This window comes from Chelonoidis abingdonii, chromosome 2 (assembly GCF_003597395.2).
Source record: "Chelonoidis abingdonii isolate Lonesome George chromosome 2, CheloAbing_2.0, whole genome shotgun sequence".
NCBI classification, from domain to species: Eukaryota; Metazoa; Chordata; order Testudines; family Testudinidae; genus Chelonoidis; species Chelonoidis abingdonii.
In genome coordinates, this window is record NC_133770.1 from 81,050,180 (window position 1) to 81,065,153 (window position 14,974).

At 46.9% G+C, this 14,974-nt stretch overlaps 1 protein-coding gene across 3 annotated transcripts in view; it reads left to right on the top strand.

The window, feature by feature from the left end:
• ANO10 (anoctamin 10) overlaps positions 1-14,974 on the top strand; it is a 284,686-nt gene that overhangs the window by 67,167 nt on the left and 202,545 nt on the right. For all 3 annotated transcript variants that reach the window (XM_032784131.2, XM_032784130.2, XM_032784132.2), the window contains exon 11: positions 1,105-1,233. In XM_032784131.2, coding sequence (XP_032640022.1) covers positions 1,105-1,233 — 129 coding nt within the window. The remainder of the gene's footprint in view (positions 1-1,104; positions 1,234-14,974) is intronic.

The window sequence follows — 14,974 nt, forward strand, 5'->3', positions numbered from 1 at the left end:
CTCATAGATCAGATTTTCAAAGGTATGCACAGTATTGCAGTTATATTTTCATGTACCTATTTTATGCATGCTTTTTAGATTATGAGCTCCTCAGTGCAGGATTCATCTTTCTTGAATGTATATAAAGTACCTAGCCACGTGTATGCTACTGTAAATAAAAAATAACACACACATCCATTTATGTCCATGTAAATCCAGTTGTCTGGGAACATGCACATAACCAGTCAGTCACCTTGCTGGCATGCACATGTAAATACTTGATGTACAGATGAAAGCGTATGATTCTGTGTACTTGAGTTTAAAAACATGTCTCATTTTATTCCAACAAGTTTTGGCTGGCAGAATGAGTTGTTTAAAAATCTTATTCTGAATCACCCTGATGTTTTCATATACATAATATTTCAGTACTTAATGTTGAAGATGCAGTAAAAACCTCAGCATAGAACACCAGAAAATTTCTTTTTAAAGTCAGATTTAAATGCTAAAATACCCCTCATTAAAATTTTGCCCTTTGACACTGATTATGTTGGAGGTAGCTTTTCCTTAGGACCACACTGTATACCAATCAGTCAGATGGCTTATGTGTAGGAGTTTGTGCTACCATTTACACGTTCACGTTTTGGGTGAGATGAAAGTACTAAAGATACGGATGCCACTCAGCCATTTTTTTTAGTTCATTCTGATTTTCAAGAAATGATTTGATATCCTGCAAATCTAGCTTATGAGATGTAAATTGTCCCAAAATAACTTTCAGGGCCTGTGAAATGTCATCATATTGTGACGAACAGTGCTTGAATTTTCCCCAGCAAACACAAAGGAGAGGCAGCCATAGCTGTAGAGCTACAGTTTGGAGGGTGCTAATGATGGGTGTTGTAATGGTGTAACCCTGCTTACCCATTTAAGAGAGATGTTGATAGGTTCCTGATAGAATCTGTTCAACTTCTCATCCAGTAGAAATCAAATTTAAAGGAAAAAAGGAGGGTAAAAATGTTGGGTCTGTCAGAAATTGGTACATGTGGGAGAAACCTTGTCCCAAGAGGAGCAAGAGGACTGGAAGAAGTAGACATATTGGTATTAATTATATTCCATTTTCTTTTATTTCAGTTGGCTTTTGAAACTATGAGTATTATATCAGTAGTTACTAACTGTGCACTGATTGGATTGTCTCCACAAGTAAATGCACTTTTTCCAGATTCAAAAACAGACCTTATTTTGATTGTGGTATTAGTGGAGGTAAGTATGAGATTTAAATATCTGCATGTTTTTTTAGTAGCAAATGGCATTTATATCACTTGGAATTTCTAATATGTCATTTTTCACATCTTTTTCTCTCATTTACAAGGAAATGGAAATTCTAGCATCATAATGGGTTTTTCATTGTTTTACTCTTAAATTTTTATTCTTGGCACTTTCATCTACTATGGATGTTGCACCTGTGCTCTGAGTATAATGGAACATACATATTTCAAGAAGGATTTAATAGTATTAACACAAGAATAAACTTAGGTTTGTAATGCAGACTTACCCTAAGTTGACAGATATTAGGTTGACTTGCAGCCACCTCAGTAATGACTGCCGTGGTGCTTGTTCACACTATCCTCCTTGGGTTGGTGGACTGTGTCCTCACCAGGAGTGCCCCCTGCCCCTGTTCCTGCGTGGAGCAGGGGAAAGCCAGGCAGCCTTGTCAAGTTCACTGCTCACTGATCTGTGAACTTGATAAGGCTGCCCAGCTTGTGGGGGGGGCTGCCACTGGGCTTCTCACCCCAGCTGTGATCAGGGTCCGAAGCCGCCCAGCTCTCCAGGGGAGCGGGGGCAGCAGGACTCTAGCTGCTCAGCTTTCTTGTCACTTTCATGGCTCCTGCCATGAAAGCAGAGGTGAAAGTAAGCCGGTACTCCCCGGTACGGTGTACCGGGGTGGCTCGGCTTCCCCAGGCGGCAATTTAAAGGGTCTGGGGCTCCTGGCAGCAGCTGGAGCCCCAGGCCCTTTAAATTGCCACCAAAACCCCGCTGCTGGAGCTCTGGGGTAGCGGCGGCGGGGCTTTGGGGGTTATTTAAAGGGCTGGGGCTCTTGCTGCCTCTACTGCCCTGGGCCCTTTAAATAGCTGCTGGAACCCCGCCGCTGCTATCCCAGAGCTCCGGGGGCTATTTAAAGGATCTGGGGCTCCAGCTATCTCTATGGCCCCGACCCTTTAGATACCTGCTAGAGCCCTGGGGTAGCAGCACCAACCCTAGAATTGGCCAGATTGTGTGAAAGGCAAGAGTGCAGGTTGATGCTGGATGAACGAATAGTGAGAAGAGAAGTAGGAAGACACTGGGGGCTGGTCTATGCTACTGCTTATGTTGTTATAAATTACATCGCTCAGGGATGTGAAAAAGAGACGCCTCCCCGAGCAATGCAAGTTATAGCAACCAAAGCGCTATGCACACTGGTGCTATGTTGGTGGGAGATGCTCTCTAGCTGACATAGCTTCCACTTCTCATGGAGGTGGAGTAATTATGCTGATGGGAGAGCGCTTATATAGTGTTATAGTGTAGACTTGCCCTAAGATCGGTAAGTTTATTCCCAGAGGGAAGAAAGCCATTCAGAAAAGGGCAGATCAGCTGTTTTAAGAGAAAATGTTATTTCTTCTTGCTCTGCATATACAAATGTAAATTTTGGTTCTGTGCTGTAAAGTTTATAACAGAGTAATTTTACTTGTAAATTGATTTTAGTTTTTGTTTGTTTTAGACTTTATTAATAAAAGATGTTGGAATAATGCATGCAAATAAAATTATTACCGCATAGTGTAGTCTTTTTACACTTAATTAACATTGAAATCATTTTATAGAACTGGCTAGTCGTGATTTGTTTCCCTTAACTGGCTAGCCATGATTACACATGGTCACTTAGGATTTGAAGAGGTTAAAGTGGGTTTATTTTTTACTTTGTTGTGTAATGTATAACATTCTTTAGCATTGTAAGTCTATTGATTTATGTTCTCAATTTGTTACAAATTGAGAAAATAGGATATCTGACTTTGATAATAGGGAATATCTAATTTTGAAAGTGCTTTTGGACTTTGCATGATTGTGATTAGACCCTTACAAACAGAGGAGAATGAAAACCCTTTATACTGTTTTTTAGGATTTTTTAAAAATCAAGACATACTATTCTTCTTCGAGTGCTTGCTCATATTGATTCCAGTTAGGTGTGCGCATGCTGCGTGCACGCTTGTCGGAATATTTTTACCCTAGCAACACTCGGAGGGTCGGCTGGGGACCCACTGGAGTGGTGCCGCTATGGTGCTGGATATATCCCCGTGCCGACCCTACGGCCCTTCAGTTCCTCCTTACCGCCCATGACGGTCGTTGTAACTGTGGAGCGCGGCTTTGCTGATCTCCACATCCCTAGCTACTCGTAGTTCTTTACTGTTACTGTGTCTATAGTTCGAGTTCTTATAGTTATAGTTAGTCCTTATCTTTATAGTTAGTGTATATAGTTCAGGGGGGGATCGGAGTTAGCCCCTTTCCTCCACCCCCGGTGCGGGCCCATACCCAAGGCCCCAGGATTCAAACCGTGCTCTGCGTGCCAAAAGCCAGTGCCAGTAGGGGATCCCCACGACTCCTGCCTCAAGTGCCTTGGGGAATCCCACCTTCCTGATAAGTGCCGCATTTGCAAGTCCTTTAAACCGAGGACGAAGAAGGAGCGGGACTTTCGATTGAAGCAGCTCTTCATGGAGTCTGCGCTTAGTCCTGCAGCGTCGGTGCCGAGTGCCCAACAGACTGCTTTGGTAAGGAGCGCTCCTCCAGCACCGGACCGCTCTGGTACCGAGAAGGAGTCCTGGCACCGACCCTTACCGGCACTGACATCTGCTTGGCACTGCTCCCTGTCCCTGAGACCTGGGAAGCAACATAGTGCCTCAACTTCGGCTGCACGGAAGGAGCGCTCTTCCAAGACGGCTTGTCCGGCACCGTCATCTGCAGCGGCACCGTCGACTGCGACTCCACAGATTGTGGCTCTGCCAAGCTCAGCACCGTCGATTCTGGTCCCATAAAGGCCGTTGAGTCCGGTTCCCGACAGCTCCCCAGCTCATGCTGTGGTAGAGCTTGCCCTCCCTTCTACGCCGGAGACCTTCTCCACGGCAAGGGAGCTCATCGCAATGACGGAGTCAACACGGCCTCAACCCCCGGCACCACCAGTGCAGGTCATACAATCCATTGGCAAGCTGCCCATGGTAAGGCCTCCTTCTGTTGGTCCACCAGAGAGACGTCGTTCAAGATCCCGGTCTCGCAGACGCTCTTGATCGCGCTGTTCCCGCTCTCGGCACCGCTCGCAGTCCCGGCTCCGTTCACACTCGTGGCACTGTTCGACATCTTGTTCACCGGACAGATACTCCTGGTACCGATCCGGCTCATGGCACCAATCTTGGCACCGTGTATCCCGCAGTTGCTCCAGATGAAGGGACTTGAGATCTCGGTTGACCTCCCGGCACCGATACGGTAGAAGGTCCTGGTCTCGCTCGCGGTACCATTATAGCTCCCGGTACCGCTCCCCGGTACCGCCCTGGGCCCAAGTGTCGAGATCAGTGGCACCCTCTCAGGGCCTATTGGCACCGCCATGGCCTTCCAGACACACATCGGTGTCATCGCAGGCTGGTAGCGCATCCTATCATCAGGAGCGTGACTCTGACGTCCCCAGCCATATATTCTCGGAGAGGCAGAGCCACGAGCAAGGGCCTCATCACTGGTCCTTCTGGACACCGAGGGCATACCACCAAAGCCAAGGTGCACGATCAGTGGCTTAATGGTCGGCCCCATCAGAACACCAGGCACCAGAGGTAACACTAAGCCGCCCTCCACCCACAGGCACGAATGAGGCACCAATGCCATCTGCAGTCACCGAGGTTCCAGCAGATGCAGATGATGCCCATCAAGTACAGGAGCCACCACAGGACCTTTTGGTCCCGGGCCTCTCCTCCTCCTCCTCGCCTGATGAGGTGGTCGCGGGGACATCCTCCTCAGGCCCTCCACCAATTGACCTCTGGACCCATCAGGACCTTTTGCGCCGAGTGGCTCAGAATATGAACTTGCAGGTGGAGAAGGTCCCTGAAATAGAGGACCCGATCGTGGACATCCTATCGGCTGATGCACCTACTAGAGTCGCTCTCCTGTTCATCCGCACTATACAAGCTAATGCGGACACCATTTGGCAATCCCCAGCTTCAATTCCACCTACAGCAAGGGGAGTAGAGAGGAAATATATGGTCCCCTCAAAGGGGTATGAATATCTCTACACTCACCTGCCTCCTTGCTCTCTAGTTGTCCAATCGGTGAATGAACGGGAGCGTCATGGCCAGCCAGCCCCGGCTCCTAAGTCAAAAGAAGCTAGGTGTATGGACCTACTAGGCCGCAAAATATACTCGGCCGGGGGCCTCCAGCTTAGGGTGGCGAACCAACAAGCCCTCCTAAGTAGGTATAACTTTAACACTTGGGTGTCCCTGGGGAAGTTTACGGAGCTTCTTTCCCAGGAGTCCCATCAAGAATTCACGGCCCTACATGAGGAGGGTAAAAAGGTAGCGAGAGCCTCCCTCCAGGCCTCTCTAGATGCAGCGGACTCTGCAGCCAGAACTCTGGCATCAGGAGTAACGATGAGGCGTATCTTTTGGCTTCCCCCTGAATTGCAACAAACTATTCAGGATTTACACTTTGAAGGCCAGGGCCTTTTCTCAGACAAGATTGACCCCAGGTTGCAAAGTCTGAAGGACAATCGCATTATAATGTGCTCACTGGGTATGCACACGCCAGTGATCCAACGCAGGACTTTCAGGCCCCAGCTACACCATCCTTACGCCCAGACTAGGCTGTGTCAGGACGTTACTAGAAGGCGTGGGAGAGGGAATCATTGGAGACAGTCTGGCCCTCAAGGAGCTCAAAATCAGGCACCCCCTAAACCACCAGCGGGGCCTAAGCAGAACTTTTGATGGGACGCCCGAGGACGGCCCACCAGTTACCCCACCGGATCCTTCTCCTCCGTTTTTCAACCGCCTCTCCCGATTCTTCCCTGCCTGGTCCCACCTAACTTTAGATTGCTGGGTCTTACGCACGGTGGAAGAGGGATACCACCTCCAGTTTGCCTCAACCCTGCCTTCCCACCCTCCCTACCCGTCCCTCTTCAGGGACCCCTCTCACGAACAATTCCTCCTACTAGAGGTCCAGTCACTCCTAGCCATGGGAGCCATAGAGGAGGTGCCAAAGGACATGAGAGGCAAAGGGTTTTATTCCCACTACTTCTTAATCCCCAAGGCAAAGGGAGGTCTACGACCGATCCTAGACCTGCGAGAACTCAACAAATTCATGATAAAACTGAAGTTCCGCATGGTATCCCTGGGGACCATTATCCCATCCCTGGATCCGGGAGACTGGTATGCCACCCTCAATATGAAGGATGTATATTTCCACATCGCAATTTACCCACCGCACAGACGGTACCTCCGTTTTGTGGTCAACCACTAACACTTCCAGTTTACTGTACTTCCGTTTGGCCTTTCTACAGCTCCACGTGTCTTCACAAAGTGCATGGTGGTAGTCGCCGCCTCGCTCTGCCGTCATCGAGTACACGTCTACCCATATCTCGACGACTGGCTCATTCGAAGGACTTCCCAATGGCAAGTATTATAGCACCTGCACATCGTCAGAGACCTCTTCAGGAGCCTAGATCTCATGATCAACACGGAAAAGTCTACCCTCATGCCCTCGCAGAGAATAGACTTCATTGGAGCGGTTCTGGACTACAATGTGGCCAGAGCCTGCCTCCTGCAGTCACGTTTTCAGACAATGGCTTCATTAATCCAAAGTCTTCAAACCTTCCCGACAACATCGGTGCACACCTGCCTCAGCCTAGTAGGTCAGATGGCCTCCTGCACCTTCGTGACCAAGCACGCCAGGCTACGCCTCCATCCCTTCCAAGCCTGGCTTGCTTCAATGTACCAACCACGCAGAGACAGCCTGGACTCGGTGCTCACTATCCCCAGGAAGGTTCTGGGCTCCCTGACCTGTTGGCTAGACCCCACTCTAGTCTGTGCAGGGATGCCATTCCATCCAGCTCAACCCTTGATGGCCCTAACCATGGATGCGTCATCTCTGGGTTGGGGTGCACACCTCGGGGGACTCCGCATTCAAGGCCTCTGGTTGCCTCAAGAACTGGCTTTACACATCAAAGTGCGGGAGCTGAGAGCAATTCGCCTCGCATGCCAGGTGTTTCAAGACCATCTCCAAGGCCGTTGTGTATCAGTGTTCATTGACAACACAACGGCCATGTTTTACATAAACAAGCAGAGCGGAGCACGCTCCTCCGTCCTTTGCAAAGAAGCTGTCCACCTTTGGAACTTTTGCATAGCTCACTCCATCGAATTGGTAGCGTCTTTTCTGCCAGGAGTCCAGAACACCCTGGCAGATCACCTCAGCAGATCCTTCCTGTCTCACAAGTGGTCAATTCACCTGGACGTCATCCATTCTGTTTTCCGGAAATGGGGGTTTCCCCACATAGACCTATTCGCCTCCCGAGAGAACAGGAAATGCCAGGTGTTCTGCTCCTTCCAGGGACGCTCCTTAGGCTCCCTCTCAGACGTATTCCTGATCCCGTGGAAGAGGCATCTACTTTATGCTTTCCCACCGTTTCCACTCGTCCACATAGTCCTATTCAAGCTCCGCAGGGACAGAGCCCACTTGATCCTGATTGCTCCAGCGTGGCAAGGCAACGCTGGTACACCATGTTGTTCGACCTCTCAGTGGCAGACCCGATTTCCCTGCCACTCTGGCCGGACCTCATAACACAGGACTTCGGCAGGCTTCATCATCCGGACCTGCAGTCCCTTCATCTCACAGCTTGGTTGCTGCATGGTTGAGCTAGTCTGAATTGCATTGCTCTGCCTCAGTCCAAGAGGTGCTCTTGGGCAGTAGGAAGCCTTCTACTAGGATGACATATCTCGCAAAGTGGAAGCGTTTCTCCTGTTGGTGCGCTCAGTGTAACTTAGTCCCCAGGCAGGTATCCGTTCCCACTGTCCTGGACTACCTCTGGTCCCTAAAAGAGCAGGGCCTAGTGGTCTCTTCCATAAAGGTGTTGATCTGGCAGCCATTTCCCCTTCGTATCTGGGAAAATATGACGATTCATTCTCTCTCATTTTATAGTCTCAAGGTTCCTCAAGGACTTGGACGTTTGTATCACTCAAGTTAGACGCCCGACCCCACCTTGGGATTTACACCTGAGTGCTAGCAACTTCTGGTTGTCCTTTCAACCACTGGCACCTGCTCGTGCTGTACTTTCCTGGAAGACGCCCTTTCCTCGTATTTACGTCTCGGCGAGACGAGATTGGTTCAGGCTTTGTACAGCGGACCCCCCGTTACACTGTTCATTCCATAAGGACCAAGTACACGCTGCGACGCACCCCTCTTTCTCCCTAAGGTGGGTCTGCTTTCATGTCAACCAGTAAATTCTTCCTCCCAGTTCTCTTCCCGTAGATCAGCGCCACCTCATCGCGTCGGAACCAACAGCTTTACACACCCTGGATGTCCGCAGGCTTTACCTTTTATATCGGAGAGAACCAAATCCCTTCCAAAGGTCACCTCAGTCTGTAAACTTGTTGCGACGGAGGAAAAGCTTACCAGCTCTTTCCCAATGGATTTATCTTGGGTAATTTTTTTTTTTTTTTTTTTTTTTTTATTTTTTTTTTTTGTTTTTTTTTCTTTTTTTTGTTTTTTTTTTTTTTTTTTTTACTCCTGATTGCACATGCATAGTGATATGGCGTTCCCGTTCTGGCTATGCACTCCACGCCCCACTCTACTCGGGCCTGCTCCATCTGCTGCCTTCCTTGGCCCACTCCGCCATTCAACGAATATTATGTCGGGAGCTACTGGTCATTTGATTCACACCTCTTGCTGCACATACGCATTGGTAACAGTGCCATAAGATGCATGGCAGCATTTTGGCTTCAAGGCTCAAGATTTTGTTGTGCAACTTCTCGCTCCGACCCACCGCTTTAGGTACGGGCGGGAATCACCTTTATTGGAATCGATACGAGCAAGCATTTTGAAGAAAATCAAGAGCGGTATCTCACCTTTGTAACTGTTGTTCTTCGAGATGTGTTGCTCATATCCATTCCAAACCCACCCTCCTTCCCCTCTGTTGGAGTAGCCGGCAAGAAGGAACTGAAGGGCCATTGGGTCGGCAGGGGTATACATCCAGCGCCATAGCGGCGCCACTCTAAGGGGGCGCCCAGCCAACCCACCGAGTGTTGCTAGGGTAAAAATCTTCCGACGAGCGTGCACGCGGCGCATGCACACCTAATTGGAATGGATATGAGCAACACATCTCGAAGAACAACAGTTACAAAGGTGAGTAACCGTCTTTTTAAAAGCTTGTCAGAAACTGTACATTTTTAAATTTTAATGTTGAAAGTATCACTGCAAACTGGTTCCATGGTTCCCTTAGTTTTTTTCATTGCATTACCTCAAATTGTTTTACTGTCTGAGAAATACAAGAAGAAAATCACAAAATTAAAAACCTTTTGTGAGTGGTTAAGAATGTACTTTTTCTTAAGTTTGAAACAAAGCATAGTAAACCAACTAATGATTGTTTATGAGGATTTTTGTTAGTTATGTCAACTCCAGCTCCCACTGCAAAAGAGCAGAAGGAAAAGAATGTTAAAAATGATGTTAAAAACTTTTTTTAACATTTCCAGGCTCCCGACACACATTTTTTTGGTAGTCAGTTTTTTAAAAAAATACTAAATTTTATATGATTTGAACTCTGCAGCCTTCTGAGTCCAAAATTATCAATATCGTTCAGGCAATTGTAGAGTGCAATATTTTCTATAATACAAGTTATTGAGAAATGTTATATGAAAACTGTGAAGTTAAGAAAGTCTTTTCTCTAGCTGGTATAAAACCTTTGTGGGACAAAGATGTGTATATTGGTAAATTTATTTTTTTTAAATTGTAGTGAAACAGACAAACATAATGGGCTTACTTTTCATTTACATAAAATAATTACCCTGCTCTGGCAATGTAACTTCATAACAGAAAAGAAAGGCACCAAAGAATACCCACAGTATTCTTGCCAGCATGTTAAAGTAATATGGGCTGGATGAATGGACTATAAGGTGGGTAGAAAGCTGGCTAGATCATTGGGCTCAACAGGTAGTGATCAATGGCTTCATGTCTAGTTGGCAGCCGGTATCAAGCGGAGTGCCCCAAGGGTTGGTCCTGGGGCCAGTTTTGTTCGATATCTTCATTAATGATCTGGAGATGGCATGGACTGCACTCTCAGCAGTTTGCAGATACACTAAAACTGGAGGGATGGTAGATATGCTGAGGTAGGTTTGATACAGAGGAACCTAGACAAATAGAGTTGGGCCAAAAGAAACCTGATGAGTATTCAACAAGGATAAGTGCAGAGTCCTGCCTTAGGAAGAAGAATCCCATGCACTGCTACGGACTAGGGACCAAATGGCCGAGCAGCAGTGCTGCAGAAAAGGACTAGAGGTTACAGTGTATGAGAAGCTGGATATAGTCGAACAGTGTGCCTTGTTGCCAAGAAGGCTAATGCTTTTTGGCTGTATAAGTAGGGGCATTGCCAGCAGACTGAGGGACATGATCATTCCCCTCATTCGACATTGTGAGGCCTCAACTAGGAGTACTGTGTGCCGTTTGGGCCTCACACTACAAGATAAGGAGGAAAAAATTGGAAGAGTCCAGCAGAGGGCAACAAAAATGATTAGGGCGGAGCACAAGATTTATGAGAGAGGCTGAGGGACTGGGATTGTTAGTCTGCAAAGAGAAGATAGGGGATTTTGATAGCGCTTCACCTACCTGAAAGGGGTTTCAAAGAGATGACCTACGATTGTTTCAGTGGTACAGATGACAGAAAAGGAGTAATGGTCTCAAGTTGCAGTGGGGGATTTAGTTGGAGATTATGAAAAATCTTTTCACTAGGAAGGATGGTGAAGCACTGGAGTTGGGTACCTAGGGAGGTGGTGGAATCTCCTTTCTTAAGTTTTAAGGTCAGGCTGACAAAGCCCTGGCTGGGATGATTTATGAGAATTGTCCTGCTTCTGAGCAGGGGTCGACTATATCTTCCTGAGATCCCTCCAACCTGGAGATTCTATGATTCATAATCCAACTGTTGTGTATTAGCAGTTATGGTGAATTGTCATCTGCTCATTGACTGCGAGAGAGAGGAAAGGGGGACTGACTGATGACTCTTCTGCCCAAATACTGCTGAACCTAGGGGAAGAGTTTCTTGGGCTGGGATGAGAACTATGAGTTCCTGGCTCACTTACTGTCAGTTTTAAGTCGCCATATTCACCCAATCATTATATTATTGACTAAATCGTGAACTCTATCTAAAAGCAGTCAAGGACCAAGCATTCATCAAATTCCACTGTAGCAGAAAATCTTAAAAGGACCTCAGCAACATAAGGCAGAAAATCTGTCCCAAATGTGTCAAAGTGCTACGGCAGAGAATGAGGTCACATTGAGACATTACTCCTTGTTTCTGTCATCGGGTACCATAGATAAAAGTCTAGGTCCATCCTCTTTGAAACCCCTTTCAGGTAGTTGAAAGCAGCTATCAAATCCCCCTCATTCTTCTCTTTTGCAGATCTAAACAATCCACTCCCTCAGCCTCTCCTCATAAATCTGTGCTCCAGCCCCCTATTCATTTTTTGTGCCCTCTGCTGGACTCTTCAATTTTTCCACATCCTTCTTGTAGTGTGAGGCCCAAAACGGCACACAGTACTCTAGTTGAGGCTCACCAATGTCGAATAGAGGGAATGATCATGTCCCTCAGTCTGCTGGCAATGCCCCTACTTATACAGCAAAAAGCCATTAGCCTTCTTGGCAACGAAGGCAACACTGTCGACTCATTTCCAGCTTCTCATACACTGTAACCTCTAGGTCCTTTTCTGCAGCACTGCTGCCTAGGCCATTGGTCCCTAGTCGCGTAGCATGCATGGGGATTCTTCTGTCCTAAGTGCAGGACTTCTGCACTTATCCTTGTTGAACCTCATCAGGTTTCTTTTGGCCCAATCCCTAATTTGTCTAGGTTCCTCTGTATTATCAAACCTACTTTACCTCCATCCAGCATATCTACCACTCCTCCCAGTTTTGTGTCATCTGCAAACTTGCTGAGAGTGCAGTCCATGCCATCCTCCAGATCATTAATGAAGATATCGAAACAAACTGGCCCAGGACCAACCCTTGGGCACTCCGCTTGATACCGGCTGCCAACTAGACATGAAGCCATTGATCACTACCTGTTGAGCCCAATGATCTAGCCAGCTTTCTACCCACCTTAATCCATTCATCCAGCCCATATTACTTTAACATGCTGGAAGAATACTGTGGTATTCTTTGGTGCCTTTCTTTTCTGTTATGAAGTTACATTGCCAGAGCAGGGTAATTATTTTATAGTAAATGAAAAGTAAGCCCATTATGTTTGTCTGTTTCACTACAATTATAAAAAAAATAAATTTACCAATATACACATCTTTGCCCACAAAGGTTTATACCAGCTAGAGAAAAGACTTTTCTTAAACTTCACAGTTTTCATATAACATTTCTCAATAACTTGTATTATAGAAATATTTGCACTCTACAATTGCCTGAACGATATTGATAATTTTGGATCTCAGAAGCTGTGCAGAGTTCAACTCATATAAAATTAGTATTTTTTTAAAAACTGACTACAGACAAAAAATTGTGTGTCGGGAACGCCTGAAATGTTAAAAAAAGTTTTTAACTCATTTATTAACATTCCTTTTTCCTTCGTGCTCTTTTGCAAGTGGGAGCTGGATTGACAATACAACAACAAAATCCTTCATAAAACAATCATTAGTTGGTTTATACTGCCTTTGTTTCACAAATCTTAAGGATAAAGGTATACATTCTTAAACCACTCACAAAGGTTTTTATTTTGTGATTTCTTATCTTGTATTTCTCAGCACAGTAAAACATTTGAGGTTATGCTAATGAAAAAACAAAGGGAACCATGGAACTAGTTGCAGTTGAAACTTTCAAACATTAAATATTAAAAGATACAGTTTCTAGACAAAGATTATAAAAAGACGGTTACTCATCCTTTTGATTGTGATTCTTCTGAGATGGTGGTTGACTCATTCCATTCCAATTAGGTTGGCATGCGCCGCGTGCACGCTCGTTCGGAAGATTTTTACCTCTTAGCAACACTCGCTGGGTGGCTGGCGACCCCTTAGAGTGGCGCGGCTATGGCGGCGGCATGTATACCTCCTTGGCCGACCCAACATCCTTCAGTTCCTTCTATGCCGGCTTACTTCCAACAGAAGGGGAAGGAGGTGGGTTTGAGAATGGATATGAGCAACACATCTCGAAGAACCAACAGTTCAAAGGTGAGATACCGTCTGATTTTCTTCAAATGCTTGCTCGTATCGATTCCAATAAAGGTGATTCCAACGCCTACCTAAGCGTTGATGGTTCGCGAGCGAGAAGTTGCAGCAATGCAAAATCTGTGGCTTGAGCCAAATGCTGTATCATCTTATGGACTTGTTGACCAATGGCGTTAATGTGCAGCAAGAGTGTGAATCAGTATGACCAGTAGCTCCCGACATATTTCGTTGAATGGGAGTCGGGCCAAGTGAAGGCAGCAGATGAGCAGGCCCGAGTAGAGTGGTGTGGCTGGAGTGGGCTAGCCAGAACGGGACGCACATATCACTAGCATGTCAATCGAATAAAAAAAAAGCAAAAAGAAAAAAAAAAAAATAAAAAAAAAAAATTACCCAAGATTAAATCCCATTGGGAAGAGACGTTGGAAGCCTTTCTCCGGTCCGCAACAAGCTTATAAAGAGCTGATGGTGACCTTTGGAAGGTTTGGTTCTCTCGATATAAAGGTTAAACCCTGCGGACATCCAGGGTGTGTAAAGCTGTTGGTCCGACGCGGATGAGTGGGGCGCTATCCGGGAAGAGAACTGGGAGGAAGAATGTCTGGTTGACATGAATGCAGACCACCTTAGGGAGGAAGAAGAGGGGATGCGGTCGCAGCGTGTACCTTGTCCTTATTGGATGACAGTGGTAACGGTGGGGTCCGCTGTTCAAGCTGAACCAATACTCGTCTCGTCCGACGAGTAATAGTACGAGGAAGCGTCTTCCAGGAAAGGTACCAGCAGCGAGCATGGTAGCCAGTGAGTTAAAGGGAGCACCCAAAGTTGCGTTAGCACTCAGGTTGTAGAATCCCAGGTGGGGTCGGGCGTCTAACTTGAGTGATACAAACGTCCCAGTCCTTTGAGGAACCTTGTAGACTATAAATCGAGGAAGATATGAATCGGTCATATTTTCCCCAGATCGAAGGGGAAATGGCTGCCAGATAACCCTTTATGGAAGAGACCACTAGGCCCTGCTCTTTTAGGGACCAGAGTAGGTCCAGTACAGTGGGCAACGGAATACTGCTGGGGACTAAGTTACACTGAGCGCACCAACAGGAGACAACGCTTCCACTTGCCGAGATTATGGTATCCTAGTAAGAATGGTCTTCCGTACTGCCCAGAGCACCTCTTGCTGAGCAGAGCAATGGCATCAGACTAGCTCAATCCGTGTTTTTTGCAGCAAACCAAGCTGTGAGATGAGGGACGCAAGGTCCGGATGATGAGTCCTGCCGAAGTCCTGTGTTATGAGGTCGGCCAGAGTGGAGGGAATCGGGTCGCCAACTGATGAGGTCGAACAAATGTGGAACACAGCGTTGCCTGCGACGCTGGCAGCAATCAGGATCAAGTGGGCTCTGTCCCTTGCGGGCTTGACATAGGACTATGTGGACGAGGGAACGGTGGGAAAGCAAAGTAGATGCCTCTTCCACGGATACAGGATATACTCTGAGAGGGAGCCTAAAGCGTTTAAGCGTCCATGGAAGAGCAGAACCACCTGGCATTTCCTGTTCTCTCTTGGGAGCGAATAGGTCTATGTGGGGAAAAAT